Source organism: Carettochelys insculpta, chromosome 6 (assembly GCF_033958435.1).
Source record: "Carettochelys insculpta isolate YL-2023 chromosome 6, ASM3395843v1, whole genome shotgun sequence".
In the NCBI taxonomy this organism is placed as follows: Eukaryota; Metazoa; Chordata; order Testudines; family Carettochelyidae; genus Carettochelys; species Carettochelys insculpta.
In genome coordinates, this window is record NC_134142.1 from 99,460,626 (window position 1) to 99,480,477 (window position 19,852).

Genomic DNA, 19,852 nt, shown 5'->3' on the forward strand with positions numbered 1-19,852 from the left:
CACATACAGCACCATGAAGGGGCACCAAAACTGATCAGACAGATACTACTGGGAAAAACCTTCCAGCAAGTGTGCATGTGCGTACCTACTTAGCAACACCATGAGCAAGCATTTGTAGCAGAAATCATTCTACCTTTTGCATTAGCTATTTCAAGCAAGATATAGATTCACCATATGTCTTAATACACTCCTTTCTCTAAAAGATTATAGCAGTTAGTCTTTAAAGGAGAATTCAATGGCAAGTATTTTTGCTGAATGCAAATATAGTGTTAAATTGGTGATCTAAGACTAATCATCTATAATACAAATACTGTTTTTCTTTGAGGCACTGTGAATAATAGACTCAGCCTTTTAGCTCCAGACGTGCTGAATTTCACAAAACAAGCAACAACAACAACAATACAAATATTGACAGTACAAGTAAAAAATAAACATTGCTTTATTCACCAACACATTTTTAAATCTCCTTATTGTACACACAGGTTTTCTTAATGCAATGTTTAAAAATTATCCCAGGATTAGTGCATCATAGACATCGGTATGATATTTAACAGTCAAAAATAACGGTCCATTTATGTGACAATATCGGTTGGGCACAAAACAGGCAAACAGCTCAGTAAGAAAATGCATCCTTCCCTGCCGCTTTCTTATGCAATTTGAAATAGACAACATTATTAAACAATTTACATAAAAAAGAAAAAAAGCACAGTAATAACATTTGCTAGGAAAACAGTATAGTGTTTTATGGTTGTACTCTTATTTCATTGTCATTGGCTTATATCATTGCTTGTTAAACCTTTTGACAGAGTAAATATAACCAATATATTGGTAAAAAAAATTCCTGATTGGGTTACTCTTTACACTTAAAAGCCAATAAACTTCCTCATGTGCTAATCTATTGAAGTAATCCAATCTTGCATAAATAGTTACATACTACAATATCGAACTCATTTCATTTTGTTTAAAGGGCACTTCTAGAGACATACATAGTTGTATGTATGTATATGTGTGCACATATTATTTTGTACATTCAGAATTAATTTTCAACATCAAACCCATGTATTTAAATGTACAACAACATACCACAGAATATATTTAGCACCTTCATATTCCTGGTATGGCTTTTGTTTTTGCTACTTTGCAAAACCTTTCTGGAAAAAAAACGTGAAACGTTGTAACCCTAGTTACGCTAATAAAAACCTGCTGAAACAGTGCTTAGCTACTGACAAACAAAAGGCAAGAAGCTAAATTTTGAGACAAGTTAGATTGAGTTGTTCTTTTATAACTTTTGCAGTTAACTGACAATTTACTGTCTTCTAAATACTTTTTTGTGTTCACCAAAAGAGGATAATTTAAAGTGTACTTCTCTCTCTCTCTCTCTCTCTCTCTCTCTATATATATATAGGCTGAGCCCAGAGTTCTTCATTTTTAATATATGTAACAGTCTGTGAAGAAAACAACCAAATGTTTTATAGTATAAGGTTACATTGTAAGTGCTCTCAGAAAATGGATAAGAAATGAGGCCAAGTGTTAAATCAACTTAAGTTGTTTCACTACCCAGTGCTTCTGCATATTACTTCTGCATCCTTATCTTTAAGCTATTTCTCTCCCCCTGGCTAGGAACTTTTCAAGTGTGGGAATCTAAACATCTTCTTTTAATTGCGAAGAATTAATAGACACATTTTTAAATCTGCAGGAGTACAAACATCTGACACTGAGTTTATTGGTTTCTAACTTCCAAATCAACCTTTTGTGCAGCTTGTACAGAGGCTACATGGCCATGCTGCACCCTTCCTACTTCACACATTCTTTCCCATTTGCTAACAGTAATAAAATTGAGAAAATAATTTAAACATTAAAATAACACAAATACTGAAAATTCACCATTTAATGTACAGTATACCTGTAAAAAAAACAGTAAAATGTTTGCATCACTGACTACAGTTTGGTGGGATATACAGAATTACAGTAATTGTAATGAATCTTTGGCTTACTGCACTTCACACTACAAAATATGTTCTTAAGCAGCAGAGTTATTTTAACTATACATGCTATTCTGTGATGAGCCAGAGTTTTTAAAGTTACATGAATGGTAGCAAGCAATCTCAACCATCACAAATACTGATCACTAACATCATAGAATTAACCAAGCAGCCCTGGAGACACCCAAGTTAAGAAAGATTTGGGGGGTAGCAAGCCAAACAATATTTACTCATCAGATGTAATCAGTTGCCACTCTGCTCTTACAGCACACTTTGATGAATTATAATGGAAAGAGATGTACATTTGCTTACCTTTCCTGGCTGATAGGAGATTTGTGTGTCATTCATCAGAGGTAAATATTTAACATTATAAATTCTATCACCAATATTAGTTCTGCCCAAGACAGATTTAAAACTCGTGTTATAATAATCAGCCTACTAGCCGTGTGTGCATATATATACATATAAAAAATTCTGATTCACAAGTTTGCTCTGCTGAAGCCAAGAACAGACTTAGAAAACAATGAGATCTGTAGCTGAAAGGCAAAACAGATGATCAGGCTTTTGGTCTCATACAGATGAGTAAGTACAATATTCAGAGTGCAGCTAGATTAAAATTCCAAATATTACTATCAAGCATTCTTCATTGGGGAGAATATGGCAAGCCAGCTACTTCTTGAGCTCACAATCCATTTTACAGTGCTTTTGTATAGGACTGACAAACTGAAGTTTGAAAATGCAGCCATTGCTAAGCTATCACTATGCACTGTTGTATGCAGGTTCAGAATTTTATGATGCCAGCAAGCTCACTTTTAAGATATGCTATACCATTTAATTATACAGCTAGCATTTTCACATCTCGTGTCAAATGCATATAAATAAGGCACTAAGCTTTGTAAAGTCAATATGTCTTTAAAATGTAGCAAAATACATTAAAATACTTGTAATTGAAATTATATAGAGGGATACTGCTTACATATAGCTTAGAGCTAACCTGTACAAAAGCCAATAACAAATGTATGTCACACCTTTGCACAACTGCCCCATGACACACCAAAAAAAATCTTCTTGGAAGGATTAAAAACAAAAGAAATTCAAGGGTTCCTAATATAAGGACAATGACTACATAAATGTACATTACTTGGCATTTTAACAGTATTAAGAATACTTAACTTTATCACTTTATAATCACATTCACATAGAAACACACCAGTATATATAGATCAATCAATATTACAGTTCAACTTGCCCACACTGGGACTTTTCAAAATGCACTGCCCCGTGGTTAATTCCTGAAGACTTTCTGACTGGGCAGCTCAAACCATTTTATCCCTTTGCTGTCATTCTCAGAGATAACAAGTGCACAACCAGAAATTATATGACAGAACAGGTCTCTACTAACTCAGCATAGTTTTTCAAAGGATATCTTTTAGAGTTAAGAAAAAAAGAGCTTAGTTTTCTTCAATTTTTGTAGTCTAAACTAAACTATCAAACCCTGACAAAGCTTTCAAAGTTTAAACTTTATTGTGAGGAAACTGTTTCACAGATGAGGGTTATTAGGAATAAAACACTGAAAATAAATGAAACTATTCTTTTTTTCTTCACTAGCCTATATCAGTTCTGTGACCTAAAAATACAAAGTAGAATTAAGGCAATGCATCTTTAAAAATCATTCTCCTCAAAAGATAAAAGTTGCAAGCCTGTGAACAAATGTTATATATGATATGAAGTAGAGACGAAAGAACAATTGTTCTGCCTCCAATGTTAGCTAATTAAGTGTCTATAACATCACAATTTATTCTCAATCTTCTTCATGGCAAGAGCTACCCCCTGCAAACCTTGCCATTTACCTGGGGAGCCAACCCCACTTCTCCCGTTTAGAAATATGGGAAGAACAAAGTAAGTCACCACCCTCATACACCTGATCACAACCGCCTTGGGGGCATTACAACCCGTCGGTTGGGAACCAGAGCGACAGGAGTTCCAAGTATTATTTTGATTTTCAGATCCATGAGATTTAAACATTATTCAGACTGATGGATAGTTAAAAAACAGCACCTTCTAACAGTCAGAGCAAGTAAACAGAGAAATGGCCTTTACCAAGCCTAGAGCACTCAGTAAAATGTTAAAAATCTTTGGATTGAAAACAAAGGGTTAAAACTATCATATGGCTTTCAACATACTGCATACTGAGCAGATCACAGATAAATAAAGACCGGAGTTTCAGGGGCTAAAATCCACCAAACAGATCCTCCAGCTACATTGCCTGGGATAACTCTACTTTTCCTTCTGTGGCAATTACTTCCTTTTCCATATTTTCACATGTCTTGCCTTCACACAGCTTCTGCTTCAGCTTCTCAAGTTCATATTCATGCAGAATTTTTTGTGTTAAGAACTTTTCACGTTTTATTCTGGCTTTTACATCCGCTGGAACATCTGGAATCATCCATGCTACGAAGAATTTGACAATGAACACAATATGCTGCCAAAAAAAAAAAAAAAAAAAAAAAAAAGGGCAAGCTTAAGCATGATGACATATTACAGAATGAAGAATTGATTAGATCTCCAGATTAAAGGGTATAAAAGCTAGTTATTACTCATTATTAAGAAAGAAATTCTCTTTTTCTTTAAAAACAGACCATATTTTAATATGACTGCCCTGGAATAATGCAGTTCGGCTACAACTACACTAGAAGCATCTGTCTACAGAAGTTGCTGTTGGAAGAGATGTTCCGACAAAACAACTGTCAATAGATCCTGCCTACACATAAAAATGGATCCATCTTTAGATTTGCTCTGTCAACAAAAGGGCCCCTGCAGGTTTTTCTAAAAAACTCTGATTATGGTTACACTGACCCGAACTGCTGGCAGCAGTACACAAATGGGCAGTGTCAAAAATGCAAATTGATGCTCATTTGCATATTTGCTTTATGGCTGCCCACAGAAAAAAGCACTATAAACATGGTTCTGCTGGAGACACCCCCACTCTTATGACTGATTATTCTGGTAGCCTCCAGTGTAGACACACACCCGTCATGTTCCAAAAAGTCCACCATTTTAAAGTTTTTGAAATAATAAAGATTATAAAAAGATTATACAAGACCTTTTCACTTAAACACTAATTTGATTCCAAAATGCTTTATAACAGGTTAAGGAAGAAGAGTGTCATCTTCTGAATCTTCAGAACCTTTCTACTGCATCTAACTGTTTCCTTGGCTGTGTCTACACTACAAGCTAAAATCAAATTTATTAAAATTAATTTAATGCTGGGTTTTATCAATCAATTTTGAGCCTCCTCACATTCCCCCATGGGCCCCAGAAAATTGACTTATTGCTGACACACACAAGTAGCTTAAATCGATTGTTGCAGCAGTGTATTGTGGGAACCTATCCCACAGTTCCCTAATCCTTGTAGCATTCTGGCTATTTTCATGGGTGCAGCATGGGAAAAAAATGCCCAGCAAGTGGCTGTGGGTATTTAAAGACATCTTCCCTCGTTTCATTTCCCTCATTCCCCTGTTTGGTTTTAGGAAGAAGGGGCTTTCAAAATCAGGGGGTCTTTTCAAAAGGCCCCCATCTACACAGGTGGTGTGCGTTCCGAAAGCAGCACTTTTAAATTGCACACGCCCGCCATTATGCTAACAAGGTGCTGAATATTTATGTCGGCACCTCATTAGCATTTTCTGAAATCCCTCATTAACATGACCCTTTCGAAACAGAGGGGTAGTGTGTCCACAGCCTGGGTGTTATATATATGGGAGGCATGATCATTTAGTTATACTCTTATTTGCCTTGAAAGGGTTTAACTCTCCTCTCCTCTTTGGACCAAATCTTTTCATTTGAAAGAGAGTGTTGCTTGCATTAACAACTGAGTGAAAACTGAGAGTCTGGTTTTTATTTTTGTACAAGTGACATTTTCTTTGCTTTGCTTATGCAAGAGATAACAGGTATTTTCATCAGCTCTATTTCACTTTTATTAAAAAAAATTAATTATTGATTTCAAAAGACTGAAAGGCACACACCTCCATTATAATTATGAAAGCCATTTTGGCAGCAAGTATATGCCAAAACTGCATACTGTGTGTATATTTCCTCTCATGGTCTGGTGGATATCGATAGTCTCTATACCTGTTAGAAATAAAAAAAATTGTAAAGGTGAAATGTCATATTCAATCTGAGACAGACTACAAGCTCAGTTATATTTACAGCTGTCATTTAAGAAACCTTTAAGTTTGGTTCTAAATGTTTTATTTTCTTTTGTAGGAAGAGGTTGGCTCTTATGGGCTACATCTACACTACAGCAATCCTTGGAAAGAAGTTCTTCCGGAAGATCTCTTCCGAAAAAACTTCTTTCAAAAGTTCCTGTCCACGCACAAAAAAAGTGGATTGAAAAAAAACAATCTGCTCTTTCGACAGAGAGAGGCCACACAGGTCCTGCCCTTTCAAAAGAAAAGGCCAGGTATCAAAAAATTTGGCGTCATGAGGACTGGTCTTACAAAACAAGGGCCCTTGGAGCATGTATATGTGCTTTTTTCCAAAAGACTCTTTTGGAAGAAGATGCTCTTCCTGATCCAGGAGCAGAACAGAGCTTCCAAAAGAAGTGTCGCAGTCTTTCTTTCGATTTAATTTTGAAATAACGCATTTTGTATGTAGATGCTCTGCATGATCTCTCGAAACAGCCCTGGCTTTTTCAAAAGATCTTACTAGTGTAGACGTGACTGGTGTTCCTCCCTCCAGTTTGCTCAGAATCCTCATTCACAACAACATACAATGGCTGAAAATGTGTGAGAAGCAAAATTTAGATGTGGATTGCTACTATATTCAAGTGGTGACCAAAATGGATAAATACTGTAAAGAACAATGGAAGATGATTGAATGGTATCAGAACAGATAGATATATTTGGGCAGATCAACAGAAAAGCAGGCATGTGTGTGATCAGCATTAATATCTATGGAAGGATAAACACAGAATACTTGAGCTTTGCTCTTGAGTTATAATCCAATCTGTAGTGGATTTGTTTTGCACCTAATTATGTATATCCTCTTTGTCCTGGAAGTCTGTTCTTCTCCAATCAACAACTCCTCCACTATGATCCACAAATCCATGCTTTCTCACCAACACACTGGACCTTGGCAAACATTAAATTCCTCTGCCATTGGAAAAATACATAAAGTCTATGCCAGTTGTTCTCAACCTGAAATCCATCAGCAAAGAGCTGAAGCCCATGTGATATCCTCAAGGCTATACAGGTAGCATTGAAGGTGGCTCACAATGGTAATTAGGTTCAGAACCACTGGTCTATGCTAACACACACCGGTTAAGAACGTGTCTCAGTAGCTGTGTCTACACGTGCACGCTACTTCGAAGTAGCGGCACCAACTTCGAAATAGCACCCGTCGCGGCTACACGAGTCAGGCGCTATTTCGAAGTTAACTTTGACGTTAGGCGGCGAGACGTCGAAGTCACTAACCTCATGAGGGGATCGGAATAGCGCCCTACTTCGACGTTCAACGTCGAAGTAGGGACCGTGTAGACGATCCACGTCCCGCAATGTCGAAATTGCTGGGTCCTCCATGGCGGCCATCAGCTGGGGGGTTGAGAGATGCTCTCTCTCCAGCCCCTGCGGGGCTCTATGGTCACCGTGGGCAGCAGCCCTTAGCCCAGGGCTTCTGGCTGCTTCTGCGGCAGCTGGGGATCTATGCTGCAGGCACAGGGTCTGCAACCAGTTGTCAGCTCTGTGTATCTTGTGTTGTTTAGTGCAACTGTGTCTGGGAGGGGCCCTTTAAGGGAGCGGCTTGCTGTTGAGTCCGCCCTGTGACCCTGTCTGCAGCTGTGCCTGGCACCCTTATTTCGATGTGTGCTACTTTGGCGTGTAGACGTTCCCTCGCTGCGCCTATTTCGATGTGGTGCTGCGCAACGTCGATGTTGAACATCGACGTTGCCAGCCCTGGAGGACGTGTAGACGTTATTCATCGAAATAGCCTATTTCGATGTCGCCACATCGAAATAGGCTACTTCAATGTAGGCTTCACATGTAGACGTAGCCAGTATGTTTATACAGATATTGACCCTTCTGTATAAAATATCAAACACTGGCCAAGCTGTCCAGAAGAAGAGAAGAAATGCGGGGCTCTATCATGACAGGGTGCAGAACAACACTGATATTAAGAAACTTGTGGTCTGTTAGGGATTTATTCTTTGGGTATTTTTTTTCACTATGGCTGGGTGTACACTCATTTCCTTTCACACGAACAGTGCATGGAAGTTCTTGTATATTGTAATAATGAACATCTGGGCCAAAGACCAGGCAAACTGAGGCAGGATCCTTCAGTATCCAACTATAGTAAAAGCTTGATTATCCAGCATTCCTGGGGAACAGGGATTGCCAGATAATCAGATTTGCCTATTAGTTGAGTATGGTTGCTGGCCATGCCCGGCTGACCCTGGTGGAGCAGTGGGGGGCAGGGGGAGAGGTGGCTGCAGCACTCCCAAGGGCTGGAGGGGGGAGAGGGCACCCCACTGCTGCCATATGCAGCTGCACAGCTGGCCCCACTCAGCTGGCCATCAAAAAGCTAGCCACAAAGTGACCCTAGCCTCCTTACCACACACTCAGGTCACCATGACACTTTCAGGAATTACAAAAAATTAAGCAAGAAGTCAAAAAGGCCAGACCACTTGTTGTGTAAAGCTGCACAACAAAAGTTAGAGAAGAGCTCCAAGCCTGACTACAGGCATACATAAAGATACATAAGCAACTGCAGGAATCTGCTCACAGAGAACTGCATGAGGCAAATCATATGTAGCAGAACCTTTCTGTGCAGTAAGCCTACATGCAACCAGACACAAGCCCTGTCCATTGTAAAGAAATCTAAACTTCAAAGACAAAATCAACACAATTAGACTGGGCTACACTGAGATAGAAGTAGTGCCTCCGTAACACCATCACACATGACAGAATGTGGTCCCAACACCGACACTATGGTTACACTACAGTGATCTGTCCACAGAAGGCACTATCAGAAGAGACTTCCCTACAAAACTTCTCTTGACAGAGTGTGGTCACACACAAAAGCAATTGGAAGAGTGCTCTGCTCTGTCAAAAGAGTGGCTGGAGTGCTCAGCCACTGACTAAACAAAACAGGCACCCAGAAGCACAGCAGACAGGGCTGCCCATTCTTTTGGACAACCTGTCTGTCAAGAGAAGGCCCCCCCGAGCATCCACAGCTTTTCTGTTGACAGAACCTGTCAACAAAAGGGGCTCTTCCTCATCTGGGAGAGGAAGAAGGTTGTTGGTGGATGCGCTGACTTTTGTCAACATATTCTTGACAAAATATATTTTGTGTGTGGATGTTCCACCAGTTTTGTTGACAAAACCAGGGTTTTGTTGGCAAAACTGGCTAATGTAACCATAGCCCCAAAGAAAAACTCTGAAGATTGTCTGATTCATTATGTGTGAAACTGATTGACTTTCACACCTATTTCCAGAAATGACCATAGAGGCCTGTTTCTAAACCATACAGTGCACCAATCTGGACTCCCTTTGACTCAAATAAATAAAAATTGTGATTTCTGAAGCTAAGGGCGTGGGATCACCTAAATCATTTTCCTAAGGAAGCTAGATCCTGCAGTAGTTCTGACGCTGAAGAACTGGGCCCATCTATCTACTTGGAAAACCATACATGAAACAGGGACTTTTTTTTTTTTAAAATCACTACAAACCTGCATGTTGGAAAGTTCTCAGTCTTGTTGTTTTTATGTGGAAAATCTGAGGTTAGAAACACAGATAGACTGTTGTTAATGTATCCAGACATGGGCGAATCTTCATTCGTAAAATAGGCATAGTAGTAAACTAAACGAGGGATCATATCAGATGTGAAGGCTACAATAAAGGCCTGAAAAAGAAACAGAGCTTGAGATAAGTTGCATAAGCTGTGACTTGGTGTCTTGCTTAATATTTTCCTTTGAAAGAAAACATCTGATTCTGTTTGGCAATCCAGTGTGAAGTTAGAACATTAGATGCGACAGTTTATTTGCATCCCATTCACGAAAAGTACATTTAGTTATTGCTGCTATATGGACATTGAGAAGCAGTTGAGGATCCAACTGAACCTACAGATTGCAAATGTTATGAACCATTCAACCAAAGGAATGAAATCACCACAGCCATCTCCTGTCAATTCCCACAGACAGTCAATACTGCCAATACCCTATCTGGATTGAGTTTCTGTAAATTAACTCCTATCCAGACCCAATCTGGCTAGACTCTGGGAAAGGTAAATGAATAAACTGGCTCCAGTTAAATGGAAATGGAGAGCTGAAGGTGACCAACACCCTGGTGACATAATGAGACACAGGAGAACCTGAATTATAAAACAAATCATAGAGATACAGAGACTCACAAGAAAATGGTTTTATCACAGTTTACTTACATTAGTGACAACAGACAAGATGGCCATTCCATTTAGAATTTCTTGCCAAACTCCTATACTGTGAGCTTTGGAAGCAACAGGTCTCCTGAACTGAGTGGTAAGCTTCCAGGAATCCACTCGAATCTCCAAGATATTATTCATCAGCGCAAGAAGAGGAGCCAGTGGAAAAGAGGCCACAAAAAGAGTAATAAATCCAAACTGAATGACTGCATGGGAGGAAGGGAAATGAACAATGGTTGTTTAGAACTCTAGGGCAATTATCTTTACGTTCACAACTCATGCTATTGAAATACCAGAGCATTCAAGATAACCCTGCCAAGTAAAAAACAACTATAGCGGAACGTATACATATAATCAATTTTCTAAATTATTACAGAGAGCTAATAAAATACGGTATTCAAGTACTTACAAGAAAGTATGCATGTTTATAACTGAAAGACTCAGGAGTTTGGGTTGAATATACATGGCAATAAAGTTTGACTGAGCAGATCATGACTGATGTGTTTACTTGCTGGCTCTCAAGCCCTCCAATTTACACAATTACTTTACAGACCAACATGTTTTAATGTTAATTTATTTTAATTCATTCCCAAAAAAGGAATTCTTACCTTCTCCCTTTGTGATATTTCATGGGTTTATAGATATTTCAGTACATATATGTTAAGTGCTGCTGGTAAATCAGTATGAATTAAAAATAAAAAACTATATACCATAAATAATCACTTTAGTTATCATCAAATTAAACCACCTCGTGTGATATGTGGCAACCCTTCCCATTATGCTAACATTATCCCACATTAAGTCAGGCACATGAAGTGAAAAGGAATACTCTAGCTACTTAAAGTATCAGGAGAATGTGAAACGTCATACAATTTGTTCAAGGCACTGAAAGTAATTGTTCCTGAAGATCTGCCATGAGACACATAATAACCACATGTGACCAGGACTACAATTTCCATCACAGCCAAAAAACAGAATCTGTACTGAATGGTCACTAAACCACGCTGGGGCAATGATTAGATTATGATTTAGAAGGAAAGAGATCTATTATGTCTTCACCACCAGCAGAAGCAGCTACTGTGAGAGATATTTTTTTTTACTTTGAAGGTCTCCCATCAGAGTACTGATCAGACCTGACTGTGATTGGCATGTGAGATCTGACAAGATCACAGCCCAAGGTGAAATGGTTACATGACACGAAATGTAGATAGGTAGTTCCAACCAAGGTCTATATGCACAGCTTAGATGTAACATTAAGAGGTACAACACCGAGCAACCCTTTCAACCCCTTCTGTCCTTTCTATTTAACAAACACTGATTTTTTCAGTGTTTTCTGGATTTCACATGGGTTTAATTTCTGGTTCCTTTAGTTACCTAGCTGTTAAAGTGTTTTCTCATCAGTTACATCAGCATTAGTTTAGAAACAGTGCCAGCAGAGGGTATCTCATGCTCCCTCTGCTGGTCAGCTGGGTAGTATCAGACCACAAACCACTACATACCCAAAACACTGTGGATACTTCGATCCATTTTATAGATCTCACATCTGCAGTGCAGATTCTTACAGCATACTTGGCACTCATGACTGTGTATAACTGATCCACCATCCAACTGAGAAATAAATAGTTGTTGAACATATATTATGAACTAGGACTTTTCACAGGCCATTGATGGTAATGATAAGAATAATAAAATAAAAAATAATAATACCATAAAGGCAGCTCCATTTATTGGGTTGATCTCTTTAATTTCTTGTATCAGTGAATTCTATGCTGTTTACATGACAGCCTCCAACCCCCAGCTGGAAAGCTCTGCTCTTATAGCCATCATAACATTTCTTATCTGCATTTCAAAATTGTGTTTTCAGCTCACCCATTTCTAGATATTCATAGAATAGCCCCAACACTCCAAAGCTCTGCAGATCATAATCCTGCTCCCAGCGAGTATACAAATTCTCTGGATTACATCTGGCTTTCCTACGTCCCCACCAATTCCAAATCCAGCTGTGTGTGGAGAAAAGGGAACCGTAAGAGAGTGGGCAATATGTCGTCATGGTTAGAACATATATTATGCAGTATAAACTGATTCATAAGCACTTCTTTCTCCAAAGTAACAACTCTTTACTCCCATCTTGGACAGTTTTAACCAACATCTTAGGGAAAAGTAGCCAAAAGAATTCTAAAGAATTGATTTATGCTTCAGCACTTAATGCAGTTAATTTACCTATAGCATTAGTCTCTGTTTGGTTAGTGAAATGATGCTACTCATTACTCATAATTTCAGCCATCTACTAGCTGAGTGGCTCAATGTAAGGCATCACTTACGGTACAATGGCCTCTTGTATATTTCCCCATATCTGTTTGCCAGCCATAACTATGGTAAGCTGAGTTGTCAATTCAATCAGGCAGCCTGCAGGATCACACTGACCGGAAAGAAGTTGGGCGGGGGGAGAGAAATAATGCAAGTTACTGCAAGTTTACCTGAAAAAAATACACTGTAATGTAAGGAAGAGCTCTTAGTGTACTCAAGAAAAGAAGTCATTTGCACTTTAGCTCCCAGCTAAAAATTTACCTTCAGGGAGACTATCACAAAAGGCTAAACTCTGTTGCATTTTTTTCCAAAAAGGAAACATCCTACATAAAACATTTCAAAATTGAAATACAAAGAACATTTTAAAGACAAAGTTACTCAACAGAGCTTAGACTGGCCTGTAGGGGTATGTCTACACTGCAGCTGGGAGTGTGCCAGGGAGACATACTCCTGCTAGTTTTGCTCAAGCAAGCAAACTAAAAATAGCAGTGTGGATATAGATGCATGGGCACTGACTTGGGCTAGCCCCCTGAGATTGGACCCAGGGAGTCAGCAGGGGTTTGGATTTGGCAGCTAGCTTGAGCCACTGCCCATCCAGCAATGTCCACAGTGTTGTTCTGAGTGTTCTACCTTGAATAGACCTAATGCACACTCCAGATGAAGTCCAGACATACTCTGTATGGTACGATGTGGATGGGGCATAAGCAATCTTCCAACTTCCTCCAGCAGCAGTTCCTGCTCCTCCCATGAGCCGTGTCTACACGTGCACGCTACTTCGAAGTAGCGGCACTAACTTCGAAATAGCGCCTGTCACGGCTACACGCGTCGGGCGCTATTTCGAAGTTAACTTCGACGTTAGGCGGCGAGACGTCGAAGTCGCTAACCCCATGAGGGGATAGGAATAGCACCCTACTTCGACGTTCAACGTCGAAGTAGGGACCGTGTAGTTGTTGCGCGTCCCGCAACTTCGAAATAGTGGGGTCCGCCATGGCAGCCATCAGCTGAGGGGTTGAGAGACGCTCTCTCTCCAGCCCGTGCGGGGCTCTATGGTCACCGTGGGCAGCAGCCCTTAGCCCAGGGCTTCTGGCTGCTGCTGCGGCAGCTGGGGATCCATGCTGCAGGCACAGGGTCTGCAACCAGTTGTCGGCTCTGTGTATCTTGTGTTGTTTAGTGCAACTGTGTCTGGGAGGGGCCCTTTAAGGGAGCGGCTTGCTGTTGAGTCCGCCCTGTGACCCTGTCTGCAGCTGTGCCTGGCACCCTTATTTCGATGTGTGCTACTTTGGCGTGTAGACGTTCCCTCGCAGCGCCTATTTCGATGTGGTGCTGCGCAACGTCGAAGTTGAACATCGACGTTGCAAGCCCTGGAGGACGTGTAGACGTTATTCATCGAAATAGCCTATTTCGATGTTGCTACATCGAAATAAGCTATTTCGATGTAGGCTTCACGTGTAGACGTAGCCATAGAGTCCAGTTAGAGGCCAATATGGTGTTGGTGGTCACTCGATAACAAATAGCACATTTTCATGTCACTGTCATATCTGTGAGTCCAATGATGGCTGATCAGTCAGATTCTGGAGCTGCAGATCTTATCACAGAAGGAGCAGGTGTTGGTAGCTGTTGGAGGGATATGGGGCAGTTTTTGCAGCTCTTTATTCTTCTCCACCTCTCCTCGTCTGCACTGCAGCTGAACCTCTCAAATTGTGCCTCATGGATTACTGTTCTCCACTGGGGACGGTCTTGGGCAAGGTTCTCCCCAGCGTCAACACCAATGCTGTATGTTTTCAAGTTTACTTCGGCATGTCCTTATATTGCTTCCGTTGGCCCTCAGTGTTCCTCTGTCCTTCCTCCAATTTGGAAAACAGAATCTATTGGGGGAGGCACTGATCAGACTTTTGAACCATGTGACTTGTCTAACAAGTTGTTCATGGATGATAATGGCTTCAATGCTGGTCATGTCCGACTCTTCCAGGACACTAGAGGTTGTGTGCCTATCCTCCCATGAGATAGGATTCTCCTGAGGCTGCATTGATGATATTGTTCAAGAGCCTTCAAACAATGCTTGTATGTTGCCCAGGTTTCACATGAGTACACTAGTGCTGGAACAAGCACTGTATGGTATACAAGGAGCTTTGTCTTGGCATAGATGTCCTGGTTCTTGAAGACTCTTTGTGTGAGGCAGATGAAAGCAGAGCTTCCACAGCTCAGACAGTGCTGGATTTCCGCATCAATGTCAACTTTAGTAGAAAGATGACTTCCAAGGTATGGGAAGTGTTCCACATTTTCTAGCAGTTCTCCATTGACTTCAATAGACCATGTATGAGATTGTACTGTTCACTCTTTCGAAAGAGGGCCAGTCTTTTCGAAATACTGTGCACGTGTAGACATACCCTTACTGTTTCCTTAAAAATATCAAAGGCCACATTTCAGGAACTGAACCTCTTCATTTCCTACTAACATCACAGAGAGCTGGATGTACTTAGCACCTCTCAGGTTCTGGCTCTTGTGAATCTTTAAAATTTCTGCTCTTTATCAGGGAGACCATGCAAACTTACTGGTCCAGAAAACATCTAGAAGACTTCCGTATTTAACTTTGATAACAAAGCTGCCATTTGTTTGTCTGAAGTTATTTTTTTTCTCCTTCTTGCCCTTCAGATAACATTTAACATGAAATATTGCCTGCAGAGGTTTACACCTGGCTTCACTGGGAGTCACACATACATACCCACAGCCAGAACTTTTAAAAGAATCTTGCAAGCAGCAGAAAGCCAGTCTTCTTTCATGCTAACCTCAGTATTCAAAATGCTGCGGGAGATACCTTAATGTCAATGAGCACTTCGATTTACCCTTGGTTTTAATCTGCACAGAGGGCACAGTCCTGTCCCACGTACAGCACTTGCAGAACCAGAGGCCCCACTAAAAAGAACCAGTACATCACTGAGATAAGGCAGGTGTCCATCAATGATTTATAAAAATAATCTTGTTCATGGGAAGGGAAGTCCTCATGTCCTCATGCTGTCTAAGGTCAGTAAATTCTCATGGTGGCACTGATAAAGAGGCCAAATATTCTAGGCAAACAGCAAGGATCAACTCCTAAAAAGAGCTACATACAATCACAGACAGAGAGGAATTTAGGCACCTAACTGCTGCTTAAAGTACATAAACCTGAAATCTACGTCTTCCAAACTTCATTTGGCTGCCACCTAATCCTCTAAACAGCTACCCTCCCTTAGTACCTAAATTTTCACTTGTAAAGTCCCAGTGGTGAGCAAACTTCCTTCCAGTGGGCATGTACAGTAGTGTTCAAATCTTGACTTTGCCAAGCTGTTCAGAGCCAATTTCATGAAATTAGGTCTTTTCCCCAACTATCTCATCTGCCTGGCCTGATCCTGGTAGGCAAGCTTGGAAGATGCTTTTGGCTACGCCTACCAGATTTGATCCTGCACAAAATACAGCTGTGACAGATATGACAATATCCTGAGCATACCTTATGAAATTAAGTAGACTACCTTTTGGATTGTTTAGACAGTAAATGCAAATTGTGAATTGTTATATAGAACTTCTTTTAGAGAAAAGCAGGATTAATGAAATCTCTGGAAGATGTTAGGAACTTGAAACATCTTCACAGTAAGTGTGAAGTGGATTTCCTAGGATTTCCATCCTTTTGAAGCTGCACTTTGAGCAGGAGACCCACTGGCTAGACACCTAGTCACAATCTCTTGAAAGAGCCATGCTGGATGAATGAGACACTTTTACTCTTGAAGGTTCTTGTTCCTGGGTATGATGAACTTGAAACCACAGAAAAACTCAAGGTTGAAGGACTGCTCCTGTCAGAGCCCAGGTTGAAGTTGTGGTGACTACAAGTAAGCTATTAGCACATGTACAGGTTTATATGATATTTCTTCTATACTGCTTTTACCTTCAGAATATGCACTTGCTTAAAAAAACCTGTGGTAACTTACAAGCCTGGCAATTACATTGTGTACGATCTCTGAGAAGAGAATGAACAAGAAGTCTGCTTAGGCAACCAACATTTTATTGGGAATAGAGTGAAAGTAGGGAACTCTCTGCCCTGCAAATACCCTGGTCAGGAGGGAAGGGATACAAATCTCATCCCAAGAAAGACAATGCTAGAAGCTAGAAATAAAAAATGGGTGCCCTTGCTGGACCACTGAGGTGAAATACAGGTAAAGTTGCTCCAAACTGTGACAACACGTGGGGGTGGGGGAAAAGGTGACATTGTAGAGCTAGTATCATAGCTCTCTAGTCTAGTGACTAAAGAACTCACCCTTAATGCAAAAGGCCTGGGTTCAAATCCACACTCTACCTCCTTCAGAGAAAGGGCCTGAACCTAGGTCTCCCATCACCCAGGCAAGTGACCCTCCCTATGAGCTTTTTTTTTGAGTCAGGGCTCTAATCTCTCCTAATGAAACCATTCTACATTGTGTGAAAAATGTGACTGGGGCAGGAACTGGAAGAATGTACAAATTGCTAAATTGCAGAGTTATTCTCACTCTCACTCTGGTCTAGTATGTTGGCTGCCCTAACCGCTGGTCATTAGGCTGCTGGACATAAAGGGACTGGCACCACTCCCTCCAAGAAAGAGCAAGAGCTGACAAGAAAGAGCTGAGCTGGCTTAGGCATCTAGCTGTAGGAGAGGGTTCAGAGCTGTGACTATTGAGCAGAGATAAGCATTTCTCTCCGGCACCTACATCCCTTTGAGGAGCAGGCCTAGGTCACTCCTCTCCATGCTGCATTTCCTATTGTGTCATTTAGGCAGCTCCTCCTCAGCTTGCTGGCTTCTGTGAATCTTATTCTTATCTACCTAACCCTCCCCTTCTTCTGTACAGGAAGCCTCAGCAGCTGATTTAGGGCTCTGGATTCCCCTAGGGAGCAGGTTGCCTAAATGCTATGTGTTGCAATGCTGACCCTAAGTCCCCTTTGAGGATATTACTCTAGACCCTCAGATATACCTGAGCTATATTTGGTGTACCCAATGAGGAGGGGAAGGGGATTAAGGTCGCTTTCTGCAACCTTTTTCCCTCTCTGATCCTGGGAACAGTCCCTAGTGCCAATTTAGAGCAGCAGCACAGCACTCTTTCCAAGTACCTTATCACATGTAGAACATTTCTAGCATCACGGGTAGTGAGGTGGTTGTGAAATTCTGACCATCGGCATTTATTATATTTCCTACTAAAGTCTAGGGGAATCCATACCTCTTCGTTTCTCCAGTGATTAAACATGTATGTGTACTTGCCAGGGTATCCAACAAACTTCCCTTTGAAGAAAGCCACATAGAAACAGGATGAGTAGTAGTTGACAAACTGGAACAGGAACATCTTCATAGTGAGTCTATTCTCATACTCCAGGTGAGTTCTTGGGATCTCTGTGAAACCAAAATGAAAACTCTTTTACACTTCCTCTACCCCACTTCAAACATGCAGATTGATAAGTGTTTGTCCTCTGCAGCTCTCAAATGTTTCACGAAAAAACAGCTGGCATTCCTGATCACTAGTACATCTTCTACACACAGTGTAGTTCTTTGAGGAGGGAGGAAGATGGGACTCACTATCAAATCAGACTTCCCCTTTTCACATACTGGCTATTGTCTCCAGCTCCACGTTAATTCCTTGGAGCATCATTTCCCAAATTGTTGGTTGTGCCCCACACAGGGTGAGAAATTTTCCATTTTGGCAGTAAAATAGAACCCTCGCACAGAGAAAGAATCACGTGTTACCATTTTATAGGGCTGGACTGTCATAAATAATGGGCTCTTATAATTTTAAGTGAAGGTAGTGAGAATTTAAGGAGCTCAGCACCTCTCAAATAAAAATGAGGGTTGTTGAGAGAGCAAGAAGGACTCCTACTTTCAACGAAGATAGCTGAACCAAACAGGTAGCTCCATTGTGGATAGCCCCTTTGTGGTGTTTGCACCAGCATGTTATCAAGAACTCTGCTCCACTTGTAATAATGTTTTCTCTCATGTTTGCTTTTCTCAATAACACAAAGCACTAATTTGTGAAATGAATTGTAAAAGATCATTACATGAAAAACCTTTCTGAACAGGAGAAGAGAGAAAAAAATAACCACTAGAACTCAGGGTGGCCAGCAGTGACAAATCTCCCTGCAGATGCACTGGACTAAGCTGGCTTAGGGAAAGGGGTACTTCACTCCACCTGTGCTGTGTTTGGCCTGACAAATAATTTTTTGAGCCCATAAAGACTTGCAAATAATTGCTAAAAACAGCAGAATCACAATAAGGAAATATGTGGGAACTCTTAATTTAGAGCTACTGAAGTTGTGTATTTTATATCTGGGTTGAAATTTGGCTCTCAAACTTTGACTCCAGTCATATTTAAACCCATGCATCTCAGAGCAACATTTGGCCAATTACATACAATTCAGGAAAGAAGGTAGTAAAAGACATTCTTCATAGATACAATCGCAACAATCAGGCATCCACGCAAGACCCCGCAGAATGAGGCTTTACCTGTACTAGACAAGAAATTTATAAAACACACTTCCACTTCCTACAAAAAAGAAAAGATTATAAATTTTCTACATTACTTCATACTTCAGGATACTTCAGCTACAATAACGACAGCTCAACTAACAATATTGTTAACCTTTCCAGCTACCAACTCAGCCCAGCAGAAGAGTCTCTCTTATCCTAGAGTCTTTCCTTCTGCCCTACTTCCTCCACAAACTTAATACAATTCTGTGGTGACTTTGAAGCCTTCTTTCGACGCCTCCATCTAAAGGAATTCTTTCAGAACACCTACAAACAACAGTCTCACTCTCTTGAACCCCCGCACCAACAAAAGAAGAACTCTATCTGGACTCCCCCTGATGGTCGTAGTGAAAGTCTGGATTTCTACGTGCAATGCTTCCGCAACCGTGCACAGACTGACATTATACACAAACAATGCCAAATGAGACACAATCTCAACTATGCTGAAGGCTATGCTGTCCAGAGTCTCAAAAATAACCCAGACATTATAATCAAACCAGCTGACAAAAGGGGTGCTGTTGTCATCATGAATAAGTCAGACTATGAACAGGAGGCAGCGAGACAACTCTCCAACACCACATTTTACAGACCTCTCTCCTCTCTCCAAAGGAAATTACAACAACTA

At 40.6% G+C, this 19,852-nt stretch overlaps 1 protein-coding gene across 6 annotated transcripts in view; it reads right to left on the reverse strand.

The window, feature by feature from the left end:
• Nucleotides 1-421: 421 nt before the first annotated feature.
• The window catches only part of ANO5 (anoctamin 5), a 101,031-nt gene continuing 81,600 nt past the window's right edge, over nt 422-19,852 (reverse strand). For all 6 annotated transcript variants that reach the window (XM_074997674.1, XM_074997671.1, XM_074997673.1 and 3 more), the window contains 7 exons: nt 17,933-18,102; nt 12,734-12,831; nt 12,282-12,412; nt 10,413-10,618; nt 9,703-9,875; nt 6,005-6,110; nt 422-4,464 (listed from right to left, as the gene is read on the reverse strand). In XM_074997674.1, coding sequence (XP_074853775.1) covers nt 4,240-4,464; nt 6,005-6,110; nt 9,703-9,875; nt 10,413-10,618; nt 12,282-12,412; nt 12,734-12,831; nt 17,933-18,102 — 1,109 coding nt within the window. In that variant the 3' untranslated portion in view covers nt 422-4,239. The remainder of the gene's footprint in view (nt 4,465-6,004; nt 6,111-9,702; nt 9,876-10,412; nt 10,619-12,281; nt 12,413-12,733; nt 12,832-17,932; nt 18,103-19,852) is intronic.